The sequence below is a fragment of the Sinocyclocheilus grahami genome, unplaced genomic scaffold (genome assembly GCF_001515645.1).
Source record: "Sinocyclocheilus grahami isolate Dianchi unplaced genomic scaffold, SAMN03320097.WGS_v1.1 scaffold699.1, whole genome shotgun sequence".
Taxonomy (NCBI): Eukaryota; Metazoa; Chordata; class Actinopteri; order Cypriniformes; family Cyprinidae; genus Sinocyclocheilus; species Sinocyclocheilus grahami.
Window position 1 is genome coordinate 428,753 of NW_015505878.1, and position 21,703 is coordinate 450,455.

A 21,703-nucleotide genomic window follows, 5' to 3' on the forward strand; every position below is an offset into this window, starting at 1 on the left:
GTAGAAACTTAATCTAAAAATCCCAGCGGTTGTAACTCAAATGTTGACATCTTGGCTCGCCTTTAGAAAATAGTTTATGGTTTGATTTAATGTGTGGGTAGTCCTGTCCGTTTAGAAACAGTTTACTGTGAGCTGAGTGTTGTATATTGTCAGGAAGGATGTTTAGAGTGGTTTTGTGGACATGCATGAGGTGCTCTGTGGAGGATCCGTCTGCTGTCTTGAATGGATCCCAAAACTCAATCTACTCGACTACACAATCTGCACTATATTTTGCTCATCTGTTATGAGTGTGTCTCGTTTTATATATTTAATTTTAATAAGGTGTAGGCTGTGCAATGTCTTATTTTAGACTTCAAAATATGCATATTGTGGGCAACTCAATGACTTATTGCATTTGCAGACATGTGAAATATACAACCAGAGCACACTGTGTGAAATGCCGGAGCCCACAGTGACGAATAAACTGGAACTGACATCACCTGCAATATTTTAACATGAACTGAATTTTAATCCAATTTTGTGTACCTATCTGGCAAGATTCGCAAGATTTTTCTCGTAAGATTAGTACAGTATACTTATATGCTGTTTAGAATTTATCCATCTTCTTGACTCATTGGCCTGTTTGATCAGGATAGGTCTTTTCACAAATTAAACAATTAACACTGAAGAAAAAGAAACCCAGGGTAAACTGACACACTGTAGCTGACACACTCTGAGGAAGGCTGGATGGCCGAAATGCATCAGTGTGCAGTGTTTTAGTCATTTTTTAATGTTTCTTGAGTATGCCATGTTTGAATAAAGGCTTGTTAATATTTTGGAACCGGAAGAAGTGCCTTGGAGTCTTATTTTCTATAGATACAAGTTTGAACCCAACTAAAGAGCACCTTCTGGGACTATTATACAGAGGTCCTTTTAGCAAGTAGAGCTCCAAGATGTTTTCCTTGATTTGTTAAAAATATATATTTATTTTTTGAAAATGAAAATATAAAAAACTTTGCTCGATTTAAGATGTTAATAACCTCAGAAACGCGTCATCGCTGTCTGTGAAAAGAGTTTATTAACTCCTGGTTAACGTTCTTATTTGCATATTTGCAGTGTTCTTGCCATTGATTAGATCAGTGTTTCCTGTCCTTTTTCCAGGGGACCCTTAATAAATGCAACAACAGCAGAAACATTAAAATAAAAACATTAACAACAATGGCTGGATTTTAAATGAACAAAATTTTTTGGTTGGGCCACTACAAGATAACTTGTTATCTATCTGGTAACATGTTTTACAAACTAAAATAAAGTTTTCACTTTTTTTGTATTTTTTAAATGATATAGGCCTACCTCACATTTCAGACTTTTAGACTTTTTAAGAGAAGAGATATGAGTCAAAACGATGAATTATTATAGGTATTTTACCTGCTCAGGTTTATAGTTCTTTACCTTATTATCCGAATTGTTTAGATTTTTAGAATGCACATTAGCTTATTTTCCATCAACTGGTTATAATTTACAACGGTGCATAAAAATTCGGTCTGATTTTTCCATTGGTTTGAACAAAAAACGGCAGACAGGCTGAATAAAAATGTAAATCCACTGGCTGACAGCAGACTTCTACCCGACAGTCAAAGCGGCATTACGTCACGAAAGTGTGGACTCAGAGGAAGACCGCGAGGGTTTAGGGTGTAATTTGGGACAGGGCCATTGTTACTAACTGTGTGTTTGACTTGAAGCGGCGCTGCGCACACCGATCGTGTATGACATCAAAGTAACACGAGAGTGATTCGAAAGCATATGGAGCCATCCGCTCTTTTATAGCTCTTGTGGTACTTTGATGATCGGTCTGTGCACTGCTGCTTCTAGTCAAATGAACAGTTTTAATGGTAATTCAAAATATTAAATGTCAGTACTAACTATTGAAAATTTCACCTTGGTTTATCCTCAAACTTTTTGATTTCTACCGAGGGGGACCCCCAACTACCCTCGAAATGTGATTTCACCCCTGACCCTCCAGAGGTCTGTGTGCACACCACTCTTTTACCGTTTCGTTCCTCTTTGTAACCCTTGGTGACCTCTCGTGACCCCCGGGTTGGAAACACTGATCTATATAATGACTGGATTGCCTGTTGCGTTCTAAACTGCCATTAGGCGTTGAAGCCACTGGAAGTATTTGAGCGGCCAACTTACTATTCCCCACCGGCAGAGGGCATCATTGACTGACAGCCAAAACCTTGACCTAAAATCACCCGATTTGAAGCCTATCAGTCACACTGGATTAGTATTTAGCTAAGTGTAAATTAATTGTTACTTCAGATGTTATCCGCAATGTTTATGGACTTTTTGGGCAGAAAAAGCAATATAATGAAATCATTTAGGTGGGTATGTCTGCTGCGCACTGTCGACACAGGTACTTATCCAACACAAAATATATTTCTTTATGCATCTAATTATGCAGGAAATGTTAAACATGAACATATTTCTGGTATCAGTATTAGAAATTGATTTGAACATACAATAAATATTACAATACAAGCCCCTGTTGTTGCTTGGAAATATAGTACATAAATCTCAGTTATTTCTCTGAATAATTTATGATGCATGCATTTTATTTCCTGATTGAGCAACATCTATTTCAGACTCTTCAAGACTAACATTACAGTTTCCATAGGAGTAAAATTATATGTATTTATGTTGAATTAATTCATTTAAGCAACGTTTAAATCATTAACTGCTTCAAAATGAATGTTGTTTACAAAATCATTGTTGAAACATTTGCACTTAGCCTACTGTACGAATAAAAACACTATAGCAAAAATCACATACAGTGAATAGCTGGCGAATATAGCCTATACAAAGCAAATCTTTATTCATTTTTCAGAATGAGCATTTTGCCATTTTTAATACATTTGTTGAGGATCATCCGTCTGATGTTCGTCATGTTCATCTGATGTATGCTACTATATGAACGTAACTTTTTAATATGTAGGGGAAATCTCTGGCGTTAAACAAATAACAATTTACATGCGTTGTAAGAATGTGCAGGGATATTTCAGATATAAAAACTGACTCGTTAGGTGATGTTTTCTCATTAAAATCTTTCAATTTATAGAACTTCTGATTGATTCAATTGAGTGTATGGGAATACTTGGGAATACCAATATAGGAGCAGCGGCTTCACTTTTATGACGTCATGAGCAATCCAGTTAGATCAGTGGTTGGGAACCACTGGATTTGACGAACACATCACGTGGTCATGTTTTTTTTTTTTTTAAATAATGGATATAACGTTGCTCATCCTCATGTTATATACTGCCGACTGTACTAGGTTAAGTTTTACCTAGATGGGGTTTTCGGTGGACTGTAAAGGTTAGAAACAGTCTTCACTCCAATGCACGTGGTTTCCGTCACCATTTGAAACTATACAAGTGACATGTCTTGGCTATTCTATAGTCTTTGTTAGAACATACAGAAACGAAGATATTTATTTTTCTATTAGGATATTTATTTTGTATTTTTGGAAAAATGACTGGAAAAGTGTACAGAATTAAAAAATGTGAAGTGTTTGTCATTTGCTGACCATAAAGAGTAGTTTAAAACCACAATTAACAGTCTGGTTTCTACAACTTTTACTTAGGATTACAAATCTGCCTTTAAACTGGAAAGAAATAAAGATTTAAAATGTATCGTGATAATTATTGACCGACTGATATGAAAAAAATGATCGTTTAGTGCAATCGACCTATCAGTAAGCCCCGCCCCCCTTAATTACTGTTGCTCACTTGGACAAACAAACAGAGTTGCTAACTGTCTTACAATGACAGCTGTCGGTGTGAAAACTTTGTCCCAAGATGTTTTTGATCAATTGTGGACACAGAAGGACCACCTTCAAGTGGGACTTAAATGTGCCATGGAGGGATATATAAAATATTTTAAAATAAATATGGTGGGTAACAAGATTAATTTGGAAGTGAGGGTTTACAGATCACAATGCAAGTGGAAGAAGCCCCATGTTATGGTCATCACATCACAGATGACAACATCCAGGATCCATGTACCACAGAGTAAAATTAAATTAATTTATATTTCAGTTTAACATGGAGAGGCACTGAAATGTAAACCTTCGTTTATGTGTTTTTGACCTACACTATAGCTACATGACAGTTAGCTATTTGGGTTGGTACATTACACTCACTAACTTAAACGTTAGATAGTTTTAGCAAGAGATACCTTGCTTAAGCACAAGATGACACTAATGTTCTGCTTGAGCAGATGAAAATTGCAACTTAATGAGAGTATGACAACCAGAAAATGAACGTTTTGATCTTCATTGTGATTGGGGTTGCATGCTTAGGGACATTTTGCTCTGTCTTATTTGGGGTTAGGAAATGGAATAAAATAAGTTCCATTGCCCATCCTCTCAGGATACCTGGAATTAGTGTTACAAGTACCCCAGGCACACCGTTTTTCCATTTTGTAGCATAAACACCATCAAACCGATGAGAGCTTCGGTTCTTCCAATGTTTCTCTATGGCACTGAAACCTAAAGTTGTCCAGGTTACCGTCCCAGTGCAGCTGATACTCAACTGCCATTGGCTCGTCTGCGTTCGAGGGGAGGGGCTTAACAATAGGTCAGTTGACACTGTTCTCACGCTCTCGCACTACACGTCCATTTTCTCACACAGTCAAAAGCACCCTCAGTCAAAACTGTAATAATAGGATAATGGCGAAACAGATTTGCTAAAGGCTCCAGTGCGTATTTGTTTTTGTAGCATTGAGCAGCATGTTTTTGTAGCATCGAGCAATGTAACTAATCACAGTCATATCTGTTGATTTCTTGAACACCTGTGATTGGCCATTGCGTTTAAGTTAGTCAGAATTCACTCACCTTTAAATGCCGGATTTGACACTGAGTGTTTCGGAGGGCTGTGATGGAGCGGATTTTTGCATTCTAGCGAATCCTCTCATTGTAACAAAGGGCAGACATGATGTAAATAAGAGTTTTATTGATTATAATGGAACATTGTGAGATTGCAATAGATTGAAGTGAGTGACAGCTTTTTAGTGATTAAATTATGGAAGCGCAATTTGCTTGTTTTCTAGGCTACATACTCCATTCAGAATTTGAATAAAAGTTTTGATTTCCGTGCTGCTAACAGGAACAACGGCCACATAGATACCCAGTACATGCAGCAAAGCTCCAGGAGTGACACATATCCCCAACTAAAACCAACCCCATCCCGCCACAGAAATTCTCACTCCAAGTTGAACTCAAAAGTTGGCAGCCCTGAATAAGTTGCATTTACAAAATATGATAGTATTGCATAATTATGGTAGATTATAGAACAGTTCAGTTTACTGCACCTTCATACATTAAATAAAAACATAAAAAAAGCAAAAACAAACTGACGCACATTCTTTATTCTTAATTTTGTAGAAGTAGATTTTTAAAATCTTGTTGAATTTTTTGTAGAAAAGGTATATTACCATCTTGCACTAACCAAAGTGACTTGAACGCACATGATGTCGTAATTACAGCTTACCAATGCGTAAATACGAAGTTTAGAACAACAATAACCAGGGTCAAGCTCAATGTGAAAAGCCATGGCAACTTTTTATATTTACATGGTTTTTAATACTAAATTGGATGAAGAAAATGTTGAATGTTGAAATGTCACTTGATGAATTAAGCATGCATGTAAAGAAAAAGGTAATGTGACATCAGCATAGCGTGCTGTACTACTGAAATATACAGTATACTGTGGAAACAGTATATATTGTGCAGTATGCAATAAGCAGTAAGATAGTGTGCAAATCAGAAACTTTAAGGGTTAAAACAAAGCATTTTCAGTCTGGCATGGAAAGTGTCATATGGATCAGACAGACTGCAGAGAATCCTGAGCACATGAGCACAGCCCACGTCTGAGAAGCTGGCATTGCTGGTTCATGGTGGATGGATTTGTGCCCTGAGCAGCAGACTGCCTTACAAGGAGAACTGGACCTGTTTGTACACACATGCACATCGATCCAACATTGTCAGTGTTGATTTATGTCAACTTATTTTTCCACTAATCTAAACTGTGACTGTGCCAGTCTCCATGTCAAAAAACATGTCCAGGGGCCGCACTCACAAAAAAGTTAAAAGTTCTTAAGGCGAGACACTGCAGGTGAATAAGGTAAAAAATATTAACTAATAGTTATCACCTTACTTACCCAGTTGATTAATTGCATTGATAATTGCAAACATTTTTTGTATTACAAGTTTTCTAAAATGTTATGTTTAAATATGCAAATGATGCATTATTCAATGAAATATGTGCTAATTTGCATACATTTCTAGTACAAAAATCTGAACACTGGATGAAGTCAGTTTCAAAATTCTTGTTTAATTTTTTTGACATATTAGAGTCAAATGTTTTTACAGAGGGAATTTTGGGTATCTCATTTTGTCACTCCATAATTCAGAAAAATCTTTGAACTGCTACTGAAGTGGAGATTTATGGCTCAGTGTAGGAGAAAAAACTCATTTTGAGAAAACGGCCTTTAAAAATATGTATTGTAATTGAAATCTATTGACACAAATAGATAAAGTGCTATAAAATAAGCAGTTAACAGTGTCTTTTGGATGTTTTTTTTCCACTAGTCTTTATCAACACTTTATGAAAAGCCAAAAAGCCCAAAATCTCTAAATTGACAGGTGCATGAAAAAATTGTGTTTTTGCATGCAGTGTCTCCCCTTAAGAAGTGCAATTCTTGAAAAAATCTCTCAAATATTTTTGTAACAACATCTTGATTTTTGACAGGCACTGGCATTATCTGAAAAAGCATGTGCAATATTTTTTTGTTGCTACTGGCTTAAATTGAGTTTAGCACTCAGCGTTGTGTTTTTGTAATTGGATTTGTAAGTTTTTCTTTGTCAAGAACTTTAATTATTTTGAACTATCTTGGTCTTTATCAAAAAAAGAAAAAGAAAAGCTAATTCTATCATTATTGTCACGATGTCAGTCAGTTCTCACCATGGACTACATTTCCCACAAGCCTGGAACTAATTAATTATACACACACACCTGTTGTCCATCAGGAGCACTATAAATGTTGCTCACACACACACACTCACTGTGAAGTTTATGATTGTCTGTCTGGTTGCGACTGCTCCGTGCAGAGCATTTCCTGAGCCTTAGTTTAAGTCTAGTCTGTTCCTGTGTTTACCTTTTGCCTGTGTTCGACTTCGCTGTCACAATAAAGCTGCACTTGGATCCGACCCTGCCTTCTCGCATCCTTCTGTCCGTAACAATTATTGACTCACTCTGAAGTTGTTCCAAATCTGTATGAATTTCTTTCTTCTCCTGAACACAGCAGAAGATATTTTGAAGAATGTTGGGAACCAAACATTTGACGGTAGCCATTGACTTCCATAGTTTGGGAAAAAATACTATGGAAGTCAATGGCTACCGTCTTCTGTTACCAACATTATACAAAATATATATATTTTTTGTTTCATTTTTGGTTGAACTATCACTTTAAGAACAATGGCATTTTTAAATATATTTCATTATATATATATATATATATGCATATTGTGCAAATACATTCATAAAAATGCACAATGTATGTTGGCACAGTGTCTGGCAGGTTCAATGTAAATCTGTGCACTTAATCCGTTCCACTCCACTGTTTCTCACCCTAGGTCCATTTACATTGTTGCCATGAAGTTGACAAGACACCAAAGGAATGCTCAGTCTCCCTGAGCACTTTAACATTTACACTGAGGAGCAGAGAGTGATGTTCTCATATCACTCCTGCCCTTATTTTACCACTTGGCCCAGAGAGCTGCAGGACTACAGTACTATGTTCTTTTTTTAAATGCCATGGTACATGATTATGATTATCATGCAATACCTCATAAAAGTACCATTGCACTACAATGGCTGTATCAGTACACAGTTTCTGTGATGGTTTGGAAGAAGGATATAAATGTGTCTGTATGAGGTTCAGGGCTGTTTCAAGAGCAGAACTGCAAATTTAATAACACATATAAGTGAGAGTGAATTCGAGGAGAGCGACAGACTGCAGCTAAAAAAAGAAAAGAAGAGGAAAGTGGAACAGCCTACAAATTGCCAGTCACATGTGACAAACGTCTTTCTAGTCCCACACAGCCAATCAGCAGCAATTACAGCAGAAGAGTTTCCCAGTGAGTGGAAAAACATGACAAAACAAGACAAAGAAAACATTAGAATGATTTCTGAAGGATCATGTGACACTGAAGACTGGAGTAATGATGCTGAAAATTCAACTTTCATCACAGCAATAAATTGCATTTTAAAATATATTCATATAGAAAACAGCTATTTTAAACTGTAATAACGTTTCATAATATTACTGTTTTTACTGTATTTTTAGAGAGCTGCAGGACTACAGTACTATGTTTTTTTTTTAAATGCCATGGTACATGATTATGATTATCATGCAATACCTCATAAAAGTACCATTGCACTACAATGGCTGTATCAGTACACAGTTTCTGTGATGGTTTGGAAGAAGGATATAAATGTGTCTGTATGAGGTTCAGGGCTGTCTCAAGAGCAGAACTGCAAATTTAATAACACATATAAGTGAGAGTGAATTCGAGGAGAGCAACAGACTGCAGCTAAAAAAAGAAAAGAAGAGGAAAGTGGAACAGCCTACAAATTGCCAGTCACATGTGACAAACGTCTTTCTAGTCCCACACAGCCAATCAGCAGCAATTACAGCAGAAGAGTTTCCCAGTGAGTGGAAAAACATGACAAAACAAGACAAAGAAAACATTAGAATGATTTCTGAAGGATCATGTGAAACTGAAGACTGGAGTAATGATGCTGAAAATTCAACTTTCATCACAGCAATAAATTGCATTTTAAAATATATTCATATAGAAAACAGCTATTTTAAATTGTAATAACGTTTCATAATATTACTGTTTTTACTGTATTTTTGATTAAATAATGGCAGCCTTGGGGAGCAGAAGAGACTATTTAAAAAAACATCACAAAATATATGCATAGAGAAGCATGAAACATGAAACAAATCACAATTCAGTGCTCATATGCAAGATGAAGCAGATGATATTATAACATTTTAAATGTATTAATACTGAGTATAATTTATTTCTTTTTGAAAACAAAAGCACTGGACCATGACATAATATCCTGTTGCCCATATTCCTTCTAAAATAATTTTGTAATAATTTTGCATGCTCATTTTTTTATTGTGTGACCACTAATAAATTGGTTAACCATGTCACTCAATTTTTCATTCAACAACCCAGTCAATCGAACACCAATCCAGTATGCAAGTAAATGCAGGTTTGAAGGACAATTGCATTATAACATCAACACAATCATTTTCGATGGTGAACAATGTCAAAGGAAGTTTCAAATTTCAACCTTAATTTTCCTAAAATGTATAAAGTTTACAAAACCCAAATACATAAGCACTCTCAAGACTGAATAGATCTAGAAAATAAAGTCTAGGCCTGAATTAAATACTGAGGAAAAGAGGTTGAAAACAAACCCAAACTAGAATGTTTGCTGAGCACAAACACTGTGAATATCCACTATATGTGGGAGATTCAGCAGGGCTTTTTTTTTTGTCCCAGCACTGTTAGCCGATAGCTTTAGGAGTGAAGACAAAGACCCTCAGAAGCAGACAAAGCGGAAAAAGTTCGACCGATGCCCTTAAGGTGTCACTAAAGAGGAAAGTACTTGTTCTGGGGGTCTCATGGCCCTAATGCACTGCAATGAGTTTCAGCTCTACTTGCTCCGTGATGCGCCGGTGGAGGTGTAGAACGGCGGGCCAAGCTATTAGCGGAGCTTCAAGACCAGGCCCAAGGCACAGATTCAACCTAAGCAAACCCTGACCTCCATGTGACTCAAACTAACCCATTTGTAGGAGTCAATGAGTCGATATTTCACCAGCTCGAGGGGTGGCCTCACTAGACTTCAGTCCAGTTGCTTTCATTCATATTCAAGTGAACGTGGGGTGTGCGAGAATTGTGAGTAGGACTTTCAACTATCTCTCTGTACCAAAGCTCTAGTTGGGTGGGTTTACAAAAGACTCTTATCAATTAGGAACATTGACTGATTCACCTCTTGGCTGAACATCAAACTCTTATTTTCACATCAGTACATGTTTACAAGAATGTAAACTTGAACTAAAAAAAGAAAAGAGAAACTGTGATGTTAGCTTAACAAAAGTCAACGGTCATGACAGGCAGACTAGGGCTGCGTCCCAAATGACACACTATACACTATGCACTTACACACTATGCACTCAACCATGTAGAGTATGAATTATATAAGGTTATTTTGTCATTCATAATCAGGGTCTGATAGCCCCTCCCCCTTCACTACGTAATTAAATCTGTGACAGTTGAGTGCATGAAGTGTCCAACATTCCACACTACGTTTTTTCGGTTATGTAAGGGCATCATCTGGGTATTTAAAGTGCACTTTTTCTTTTGGAATGTTCAGTGTAAACGCACTACTCGCACTATTTATACTACAAAACATCATAGAATAGTCCATAAGTACGTGATTTGGGACGTACCTTAGGTTTGCTCTGGTGTTGCTAGTGTATTTTAGGTGGTTACCATAGTATTCTGGGTGGTTGTTATGATGTTAATCCTATCTCTGTATTTTTTGCCTGAATTGCGATTTAAATATCAGTATTTTCTCTGTTTTTCTATTTGTATGACAAAAAAATCTGTTTATTTAAAAAAATATTATTTTACATCACTGTCTGTTTAGCCCCGCCCACCGATTCGCACATCTAGTGTAAATAACAAGGGAGGCAAACGCAGGTCTAAGCATAAATCAAACAATAAAGATGGCTCAGAAAACAATAAGATGCTGTGCAATGCCAAGTTGTGAAAAAACACAGTCTTTGTATTGCCTTCCTTCTGATCCCAACATTAGGAAAGAGTGGATGAACACACCGATTCGCACATCTAGTGTAAATAACAAGGGAGGCAAACGCAGGTCTAAGCATAAATCAAACAATAAAGATGGCTCAGAAAACAATAAGATGCTGTGCAATGCCAAGTTGTGAAAAAACACAGTCTTTGTATTGCCTTCCTTCTGATCCCAACATTAGGAAAGAGTGGATGAGCTTTATTTTTTAATGAAGATCCAGACCACGTCAGTAAGAACTTGGTCCTTTGTTCACTTCATACCGTGGATTCACACAATTCAGCGCAGGATTTTCAGAGAGATTGAAACTAAAAGAGTATGCTGTGCCGACTATATTGGATCCGACGTAATGTCTCACCATATAACTATTTTTATTACGTGGTCACTATTGCTTTGTCTGTTATTACAGATTGTTTAATTGATATGTACTGAGTATTCATGATTTAAACCTAAATCTCAGCTGCGTCCATCTATGAAGGATGTAGGCTGTCAAACATACACAGCTGTTAGCCAATCATAGCAGTGTGCGTTTACTTCTACAATCTACAATCCACCACGCCTATTCAAATAGAGCGTTCCGGTGAGGGGGGTCAAAACAGGACAGAAAATAGCCAATTAGTTCTAAATTTGGATGTTTTTTGATGTAAAAGTCTTGAAAACATTATAAGTGGACCTCAGAGAACAGTACAAAATAATAAGAAAGGCAGTTCATGACCCTTTTAAGTTTTTGCTATGGAGTTGCTAATCAATTCCTAGAATGTTTCTAAACAGTTATGGAGTTTTAGATGGTTATTCCAGTGTGATGTGGTTGCTAGGGTGTTGCTAGCTAGATGATAGATGATAAACAGATGTGACAACCCAATACATGGAAACTGGAGATGATATATTTTAATATTAGAAATGAATGATTTATTTAAAAAATACTACTTATTCAAAAAACTATTTTTTCCCCCAACATCATATATTCAAATAAATTGTATATGTTTAAAATCTAGTGTGGCTGCCCCTGTCGCATTACAGTTAACCAGTTGATAATGGTTGACTAGTTAGCTTTTAGAGGGTGGGTTGGTCAGAGCTGGTAAACTCTGGAGAACAAAGTTGAACGGTACATACATTACAACACAAAATGTCACAGAATCACAGATAAAACGTCATCTTTCACATTGTGACATGGGTTCAGCTCCTCCCATGTCTTGCAAAAAGAGAGTAGCACCAAACTCAGAAGAATCACGGTAGAAATGAGTGTCTTTAAACCCTGATCTGGAAGCAGACGGTCTCTTTGGAGCTTGAGTAATATAATCCTTCAATCTGTCAAAATCTGCTTGGATCTTGTCAGGTATTTCATCAGAGCGTACATTTTTTTTAACACTTCTTGTTTTTAATGACAGAAAGTTCATAAATCCAACAAAACATGCACCCGGCTGATATAATAATGTGTTCAGTGCACTATTTGAGTAATTCGCCCTGGTCGTTGACTCTGATTCAGTAGCTATTTCCTCTGAGAATGTAGTTTCTCCTTCCAGATGGTGCATAACATCACGGGACATGTCCCAGTGTTCATCAGTTGTCACCACGCCGTCCAGGTCGGCAGGGGACAACTGTACTGTCTTTGTCAATCTATCTCCAGCTCCATGAGTTTATTGTGAGAGCGTGGAGTAGGTGTCGTGGTTTTACAGCAGCAGTGAGCACAGACCAGGCCCAGGACGAGAGAAACAACGCCTACAGTCACCGAAGCACAGATCCCATAAAGCAAAGGCAGTTTCATTGAGTCCCACACTGAAAGAAGAACAAAAATATACACAAAAATTTAGTGTCTATTTAAAAAAAAATTATGGTTTAAACTGCGTTTTAAAGTTTTAATAGAATTATAATTTTTTTTATAAATGCCTAACAAAGAAATAAATGCATAAATAAATGAATTAAGTAAATGCATAAATAAATAAATGCATAAATAATAATTAATGCATTAATAAATAAATGTCTGTATAATAAATGCATTAATAAATAAATAAATACATATGTAAAGAAATGCACAAATAATATGAATAAATGCATTAGGTAAATGCACATAAATGCATAAATAATAAGTAATGCATGAATACATAGATGTGTATATAATAAAAGCATAAATAAATAAATGCATAAGTAAATGCACAAATAAATAAATGCAACACTTTTGCAAATGCAACTAGACTATTCCTCGACCAAGCAAATGCACAAGATTTCTTAATATTACACATGCATGCTCCAACATGCATTGAGAAGTTTCGGATGAACGCAATATTGTCGTGGGAATGAGTGTCAAATGCTGGCAGCCTCCCATTAACGTATAAAAGCTTGTGAAACTTGCATGACTTCGTTTGAGGGTTACATTTAGCAATTCTGCGCACTTCTTTATTACTCACATGCAAACTTCACATTGAGGAAGACTCTCTGTGAGGTGACCTCCGGCGCTTTGCTCCAGACCCCGGTGGCGGTCGACCGGATCCAGGGCGTTGCGGTGCAGTGATAGTCGCCTGCATCACTGTCCTGTGTGCTGTGGATGTTGAGGGCAAATCTTCTGGGTCCCAGGCGCTCCAGGCTGCAATCACTGTTGTCGTTGCGAGGGGCCTTGCGCACGACACCCCAGCGGTCCATACTGGCTAGCAGGGACGCGCTGTTTGAGCCCATCAGACGACTCAGAAACCACTTCATCTCGTACGCTACATCGTCTGACGAGGAAGAAATCACAGAATTATGATTAAAATGCACTGTAAATAAAAGCAGTAAATCTATATAGAGTTGGTGTTGCTATAGAGTGAATGCGGTTTACAGGTTTCATAGAAAGAGAATGATGTGTGCCAAATGAGTCGCTGTAGAAATCGAATACTTGAATGATTGCGAACGAAATAGCTCAACACGAGAGCCGACGCAAACGCAATGACATGTGAACTAAAACGTCATCATGTTTTAAAGAAGTGTGGCTTGTTTAAGAGATGGAAATAGCGGATGATGGGCACAGAACGGTAACTGAGACATTTACAGTCACACACATGTGTAGTAGTGTGCAGAATTCACATGTCCACGTTTTTTGAAAATATTTAGCTTACAGATCTGTTTAAATGCTTTAGTTTGTTTTCTATTCTATTCTATTCTATTATAAACCTATTAAATAATTGACCTAAAAAAGGGAATTCATGAGAAATATCTGCCTCATATTATATAATATTATATTATATTATTAAAAATAATTTAACAGTTCTGATTAAAAAAAACCATTTTTAAATAGAATTTCTTGGTAACACAGCATTGTAAAAAATGTTTTCTCAGGTAACCTAAAATGTGCATCATTTAGTTACATCAAGGGACAAATCAAATATAAATAGCACATTAAAGTTAAAAGTTACACACTTTTTTGATTGTGCACTGTACAGGTCTGGTATAAAGAATGCTTTTGCTCAAGAGGCTGAAATACTGTTTCATGCCTTTTCCTCTCTCAATATAATACAATAACATTGTGTCATAAGAAAATATGAAGTTTTTAATCTACCTCTGGAGTATAAAAAGCACAGAAAACTGCCTCTAGATTTAAAAATACTACCAATGAGGACATATTTTTAGGACTGCAAATTGCCAAAAAAATTCCTTCCTTTGAGATGCATTTATTTGAGGATCCTCTACCACTTTTTTTTTTCTAGCATAGCTTATTATAATGGAGGTCGTGCCAAGATCTCATCAAATTGCAAATCTTTCAGCTCCATTACTTGCAGAAGTCTTGTTCCTTTACTAACACATACTGGTTCATAGAACTGAAGATCAATTAGAAGATGTGGCATGTCCTATAAAAATAACACTTTATGTCTCCCATCGCTGGAACAGCAATGAAATGCACATCTATGCGCAGAGAAAGAGTGAAGGAGATGACTATAAAGCCACGATGGTCCCAAACTAGCAATTAGACTGACTGTACGACGGCCCACTGCTGTCAAACCCACGCGCTGACTCAAAGACCTGAACACAACGGCCATCTTTCCCCATTACAGACCAAGACAATGACTGTGGGGGAGAGAGAGAGAGAGACAGAGAGACAGAGAGAGAGAGAGGGAGAGAGAGAGAGAGGGAGAGAGAGAAACCAACCAAAATATTGCAGCACATTAGCCTTTGAGTAATTGTTATCGCTCTTTCATAGTTCAGGAAACCATGACACGTTCCTAACAATGCTGTAAACCCTAAAACTACTGTAAAGTATTATGATTTAAACAGCTTTACTGCTAATATAACACACAAGTTTTAATAGAAGAATTAATGTAAATGCATTATAAAGGCACAAATGCATGAATAAATGCATAAACAAATACATAAATAGATAAATAAATGCACAAATGCATAAATAAATTAAATGCACAAATGCATGAATAAATGCATAAATAAATGCACAAATGAATAAATAAATAATATGCACAAATGCATGAATAAATGCACAAATAAATTAATGCCCAAATTCAGAAATAAATGCATAAATAAATTAAATGCACAAATGCATGAATAAATGCATAAATAAATGCACAAATGAATAAATAAATAATATGCACAAATGCATGAATAAATGCACAAATAAATTAATGCCCAAATTCAGAAATAAATGCATAAATAAATACACAAATAAATGCATAAATAAATAAACACATAAATAATTAAATACTAAATAGATAAAATATAAATAATTAATGATCCATTTATGCTTCTTTTAAGAATCAATTTAGTGTCAGCTGATTTTCCTATTCCTATTATATTCCTTCAGAGAAATAATAATAAAAAAGACTTAATTAATTAGTCAATATTTGACAAAGTAAGAATACAGAGCTTATAATATGAACGTGAGCACATTGCTGAGGAGGAGATGCATGCAACATTGCTGGAGTCTTTTGTTCAGGAGAAACATCTGAGAAGCAGGATACTCTCGGTTTAATCTCAATGCTGTCTATGAAACAACAGTTACTACAGACCTCACTGGTGATTTTTCAATCCTGTGGGGAAAATATAACGAGAACAAAAGTACACTGACCTGGGGTGCAATAGATCTGAGTCATATTGAATATCTTGCTAATTACAGTTATTCTGTGGATTCGTTAGAGGATTGTGGGTAATGTGGTTAATTAAAGTATAAGCCCAGTGCTCATGTTTGACCAGGCTGCTATTGCGCAAAAATAAATCATTGGATGCCAAACAGACTCATTTATAGTGGTGACCATTTTCCATTTTGAAAATCATAAATCCGATACTGTTTTTTTTTAAAGTATGAACGGTAGTAACAGTGATGCTTGCCTTAGTAAACACTACTAAATACATTTTTGAGGACTGATGTGCATCTAATCAGTGGACAGTGTTCTCTTTCTGTAATGGCAGTGTTTTGTCTTCATGACGTATCGAGTCATTTGAGATAGCGAGACGCTCTCAAGAAGAAATGCTAATGCTCCATTATTCCTCCTACGATCTCCACGATCCCGTGCCCACCCTGAGCTAATGTGTTTGGAACTTGACTTACAATAATGAGGAAGGGTCAGTGGCTGGAGCGGAGCAGGCATAGTGAGATCCAAGCTGAGGGACACGTGCACACATCCGGCCTGCAGGGAAAGCCGTGAAAAGCCATTTGATTTAATGTGCTTAAACCGAATGATCTGCACGAGGGTCACAGATTTTTGTGGATCCTTTAAACACACATGGCAGTCCTGACATAAATTAGTCAATATTTGACAAAGTAAGAATACAGAGCTTATAATATGAACGTGAGCACATTGCTGAGGAGGAGATGCATGCAACATTGCTGGAGTCTTTTGTTCAGGAGAAACATCTGAGAAGCAGGATACTCTCGGTTTAATCTCAATGCTGTCTATGAAACAACAGTTACTACAGACCTCAGCGGTGATTTTTCAATCCTGTGGGGAAAATATAAAGAGAACAAAAGTACACTGACCTGGGGTGCAATAGATCTGAGTCATATTGAATATCTTGCTAATTACAGTTATTCTGTGGATTCGTCAGAGGATTGTGGGTAATGTGGTTAATTAAAGTATAAGCCCAGTGCTCATGTTTGACCAGGCTGCTATTGCGCAAAAAGAAATCATTGGATGCTAAACAGACTCATTTATAGTGGTGACCATTTTCCATTTTGAAAATCATAAATCCGATACTGGTTTTTTGAACGGTAGTAACAGTGATGCTTGCCTTAGTAAACACTACTAAATACATTTTTGAGGACTGATGTGCATCTAATCAGTGGACAGTGTTCTCTTTCTCTAATGGCAGTGTTTTATCTTCATGACGTATCGAGTCGTTTGAGATAGCGAGACGCTCTCAAGAAGAAATGCTAATGCTCCATTATTCCTCCTACGATCTCCACGATCCCGTGTCCACCCTGAGCTAATGTGTTTGGAACTTGACTTACAATAATGAGGAAGGGTCAGTGGCTGGAGTGGAGCAGGCATAGTGAGATCCAAGCTGAGGGACACGTGCACACATCCGGCCTGCAGGGAAAGCCGTGAAAAGCCATTTGATTTAATGTGCTTAAACCGAATGATCTGCACGAGGGTCACAGATTTTTGTGGATCCTTTAAACACACATGGCAGTCCTCTGAATGTAAAGGCATATTCAAACTCATTTCCGCTGTGACACAATTTTGAAGCCAACATGAAATGAAAAGTTTCATTATTCCGTTTGTCTTCGTAATCTTTATCAAATGAAATAACTGTGTCCACCTCAGAACTATTTTTTTTCCAGCTGTGGAGAAACAAAGCTCACTGACCAATAAGATATAAATAAATTGAAATACTATTTTATTAAATATAAATATAAATATATATATATATTAAAGTAAATTATATGTGTGTGAGTCTGTGTAATAATATGAAATAAATATTTAATTTCAGAATCTATTTATTTTTTCATAACATTTAAACACTAATTTATAAACACTATATTATATAACACTATATTATATAACACTATTTAAACACTAACCCTCAACTAAATATTTAAAATGTTTGTATAAAAACATACAACATAAAATATAAAAAATATTATTATTATTTTTTTTCAAATATATTTTTTATAAAAATACAATTACAATTTGAGTAAAAAAAAAAACATTTCATAATTTCACCTTTAAAAATTCTTTAAGCCTGATAATCATGCTCTCCAGCATGATTTGAGATCTTCCAAAGAGCATTTCAAGCCTCAATAGAAGAAAATCTGACCAATTGTACAAAGAGTCACATGACCAATAGAGAAAGTTCCAAATTGTAAGCTGATTTTGCGTCTTATATTTTTAACGTGCTCTCAGACAGAACCGTATATCATGAACATGTGTGGAGGAAGAACCAAAGGCACGTCAAGGTGATACAGATGCAGATGCTTGACTAGAACCTGCTCTTTTCAGGGACAGCAGACACATAGAGCCTTACATAAGAGACAAAAGATGGCAATGAAGCCCCGCAGCCGAGGCAAAGTACATGCTGTTCATCCCCTAAGATTACAATGTTACTGATGTGGCAAGACTTTGGCTTTAGGAGAAAATAAAGCAGTGGAGAATGAGAGCTATTAGACTGACAGATTACAATGAGCTAAAGCATCCTTACAGGTAAAACAACATGGCAGGATTTGTCTCGAGGAAAAGTTGTTCGTATTACAGCTGACACAATCTGATCTCTACAAGAGATGATAATACTGTAACACACACAAACTCATAACAAAACACATACAGACTCATAAACACACGCGCATAGAAAAGAAAACTCACAAGAGATCTCATTGTGTCCTTATGAGTGTTGTTATTGTTAACTAATGAAAAAAATTGTTAACTGAAATGAAAACCTTAAACTTAAGAAACTTAAATTAAATAAGTTTAATTTTAAGTTCTAAAATTCAAGTACGTTGCAACCTGAAATTGCAATAAAAAGTAACTGAGAATGTTTTTCCTCAGAGCTTTTAATGCATGCATTCATGGAAGCTTATTTCCAAAATGGAATAAAAATAAATAAATAAAAATAAAAAAGGCTAATTGCAACTTTTTGTCTTTCAATTTGACCTTTTTCTCAGAATTGCATGAAAAAAGTCAGAATTGCGAGATATAAACTTAGAATTGGGGCTAAAAAGTCAGAATTGTGTAATACAAACTCAAAATTTTTGATTAAAAGTCAGAGTTGTGAGATAAAAATGAAATGTTAGATGGAATGTCATAATTGCGAGATATAAATGTCAGAATTGTGAGACAGAAACTCAGAATTATGAGATAAAAATGAAATGTTAGATGAAATGTCAGAATTGCGAGATATAAATGTCAGAATTGTGAGACAGAAACTCAGAATTATGAGATAAAAATGAAATGTTAGATGAAATGTCAGAAATGCAAGATATAAATGTCAGAATTGTGAGACAGAAACTCAGAATTATGAGATAAAAATGAAATGTTTGATGAAATGTCAGAATTGCGAGATATAAATGTCAGAATTGTGAGACAGAAACTCAGAATTATGAGATAAAAACTCAGAATTGCGAGATACTCCATAAACTCAAGAAAAAAGTCAAAATTGCAAGATATAAACTCAGAATTGCAAAACAAAACTGCGTGAAAAGTCAGAATTGTGAGACATAAACTTATTTTTGAAAATAAACAAATAAATAAATGCAAGGAAAAAAACCTCACAATTGTGAGATAAAACATTTTATATTTTTTTATACTATGGCGGAAATAAGCTTCCATAATTCTGGTACTGGCTTCTCCATGAAGGATGCATGTGATATTAATCAAAACTAGGTAACTTAAAGCAAAGCAGACAATATTTTTGAAGGATCTTATGAAGGAACCTAAACTAAAACTCATAAATAACAGGTTATGATGAAGTATAAACACAACTGAGGTGAAGCACTACAATAATAATAAAAACTGGAATAATAATGCGGGTCACCATGTGCGGTCCTCAAATGGTTTTAATCAGACTACAAAAATCACATAATTAGTGCTTGATATTAACATATATCTGCATACAATACAATAACTCTTTGAACTGCGTCTACGTTATAAATGGTATACATGATGTCTTGATCTTCAGGCAGCATGTTGTTGCACGCTGAGAAACACACAGAGGATGACCCAGTTTCACATGAAATCAGTCTTTTCCCAACATTAAACATTCATTTCCAAGTTTGTGCTGCAATAAAGGCAAGCGCAGACATGTCTGAGCCTGATTCCAGTAACGTCCTCATAAAGACTCATTTATTGCCTCAGCATTTAACCTCCAACAGGTTACAAATATAACAGCAAGCTGTCATCATTTTTTTTCCATATTCCAGATTAATTAAAAATCATTGAAAGATAATTTGGCCATTTGACTTCCTTTCTTTCCTTTGACTTTATTTTTACTTAAAACCTATGATATTATGTTTGTAATACAAAAGTAAAAAATGTAAAATATATAAAATAAATATGAAAATATTTTTTAATGAAGATAATGTGCAACCAGCTGATCATAACTGCAAACAATGCTGCAAAACAAAAAATGCTGACTTCAAAGTGTTAAGAAATGATTTTGCGAATTTGTTTCAAGTACAATTTGCAAAAGTAACTTATTAAACCAGCCCTATTTGATATTAATTTGCATTTATGCATTGAACTGTGAGTGACAGTGGCAGATGGTATAAATGAATCAAATTAAATGTCACAAGTTAATTGAAGTACTTGAATAAGTGAATTCAAATTGCTTACAAATCACTGTGTAATGCATTAAAGACTTCATATTACAGTATGTCATAAAATGAAAGCTTATTGTGCTTTTGAAATTGTTTAAATTACTTTTGGACATTTCTAATTAAAATGTCATTTCAGGTTTTGGCTAAATACTCTACTACAGACCAATGTAATTAATGTTAACTAAAACTAACATTAAATCTAAAACCATAAAAATATTTTTGTTGTTTGAAATAAATGTTTAACTGTAACAAAATTATAATACAACTATATATATATAATAATTTAAAATTAGTTCAACATGATATAGTAAAATAACAAAAATAAAACTGAAATAATTATTAATAAAACTTGTATAAAATTGCTAAAAGAAATGATAGGGGGGGGGGGGGGGACACACAACTAAATTACTAAAACTTAAATTAAAATGAAAACAGAAAATATAAAAACTAATACTAAAATAATGCTGTTATATATCTGATCTCCAGATCAATGCAATACACAGACAATTTATTTATCAAAACAGTGAACGACCATGTTAAATTAACTGTGTACAACCATAAAAATATAAATGCACATGTTACTGTCCACTTTCTTCATTATAAAATCACATTAAACATATTGTGGTTATAAAAGGTTCTGACTGTGACACAAAACAAAATAAAAAGAGCCAGTTTTGTTGTAATGGAGAAAGTAACTCTCTGTATACTGTATATCTCTCAGCGATTCTCTCATTTTCTCCTATTTCTCTTTTCATAAATTGTTTTGATAATATCACTTGAGCAAATTTACCCCTACAGTGTAAACATATGAACTTTCATCATATAAACACACCTAAAGGAAGTAAAACACGGAAATGGATGATAAATCAACAGTAAAGTGTTGAATGACGCAATGAAGCCATGACTGCCTGATCTTTAGGGCTTATAAAAAATAAAACATTACAGAATAACGCATTCGAATAGAAACTCCTGCTAGATGTCAACAAACTGGTTTGAGCGTAAAACACGTGTTCACACACACACACACACACACACACACACACACACA

The 21,703-nt window shown here is 35.4% G+C and overlaps 1 protein-coding gene across 1 annotated transcript in view; it reads right to left on the reverse strand.

Annotated features, from left to right (window-relative positions):
- Positions 1-11,888: 11,888 nt before the first annotated feature.
- Positions 11,889-21,703, reverse strand: part of LOC107559799 (prostaglandin F2 receptor negative regulator-like) — a 61,168-nt gene continuing 51,353 nt past the window's right edge. Inside the window, exons 8-9 of the mRNA XM_016243768.1 lie at positions 13,337-13,642; positions 11,889-12,707 (exon numbers count right to left, since the gene is read on the reverse strand). Coding sequence (XP_016099254.1) covers positions 12,544-12,707; positions 13,337-13,642 — 470 coding nt within the window. The 3' untranslated portion in view covers positions 11,889-12,543. The remainder of the gene's footprint in view (positions 12,708-13,336; positions 13,643-21,703) is intronic.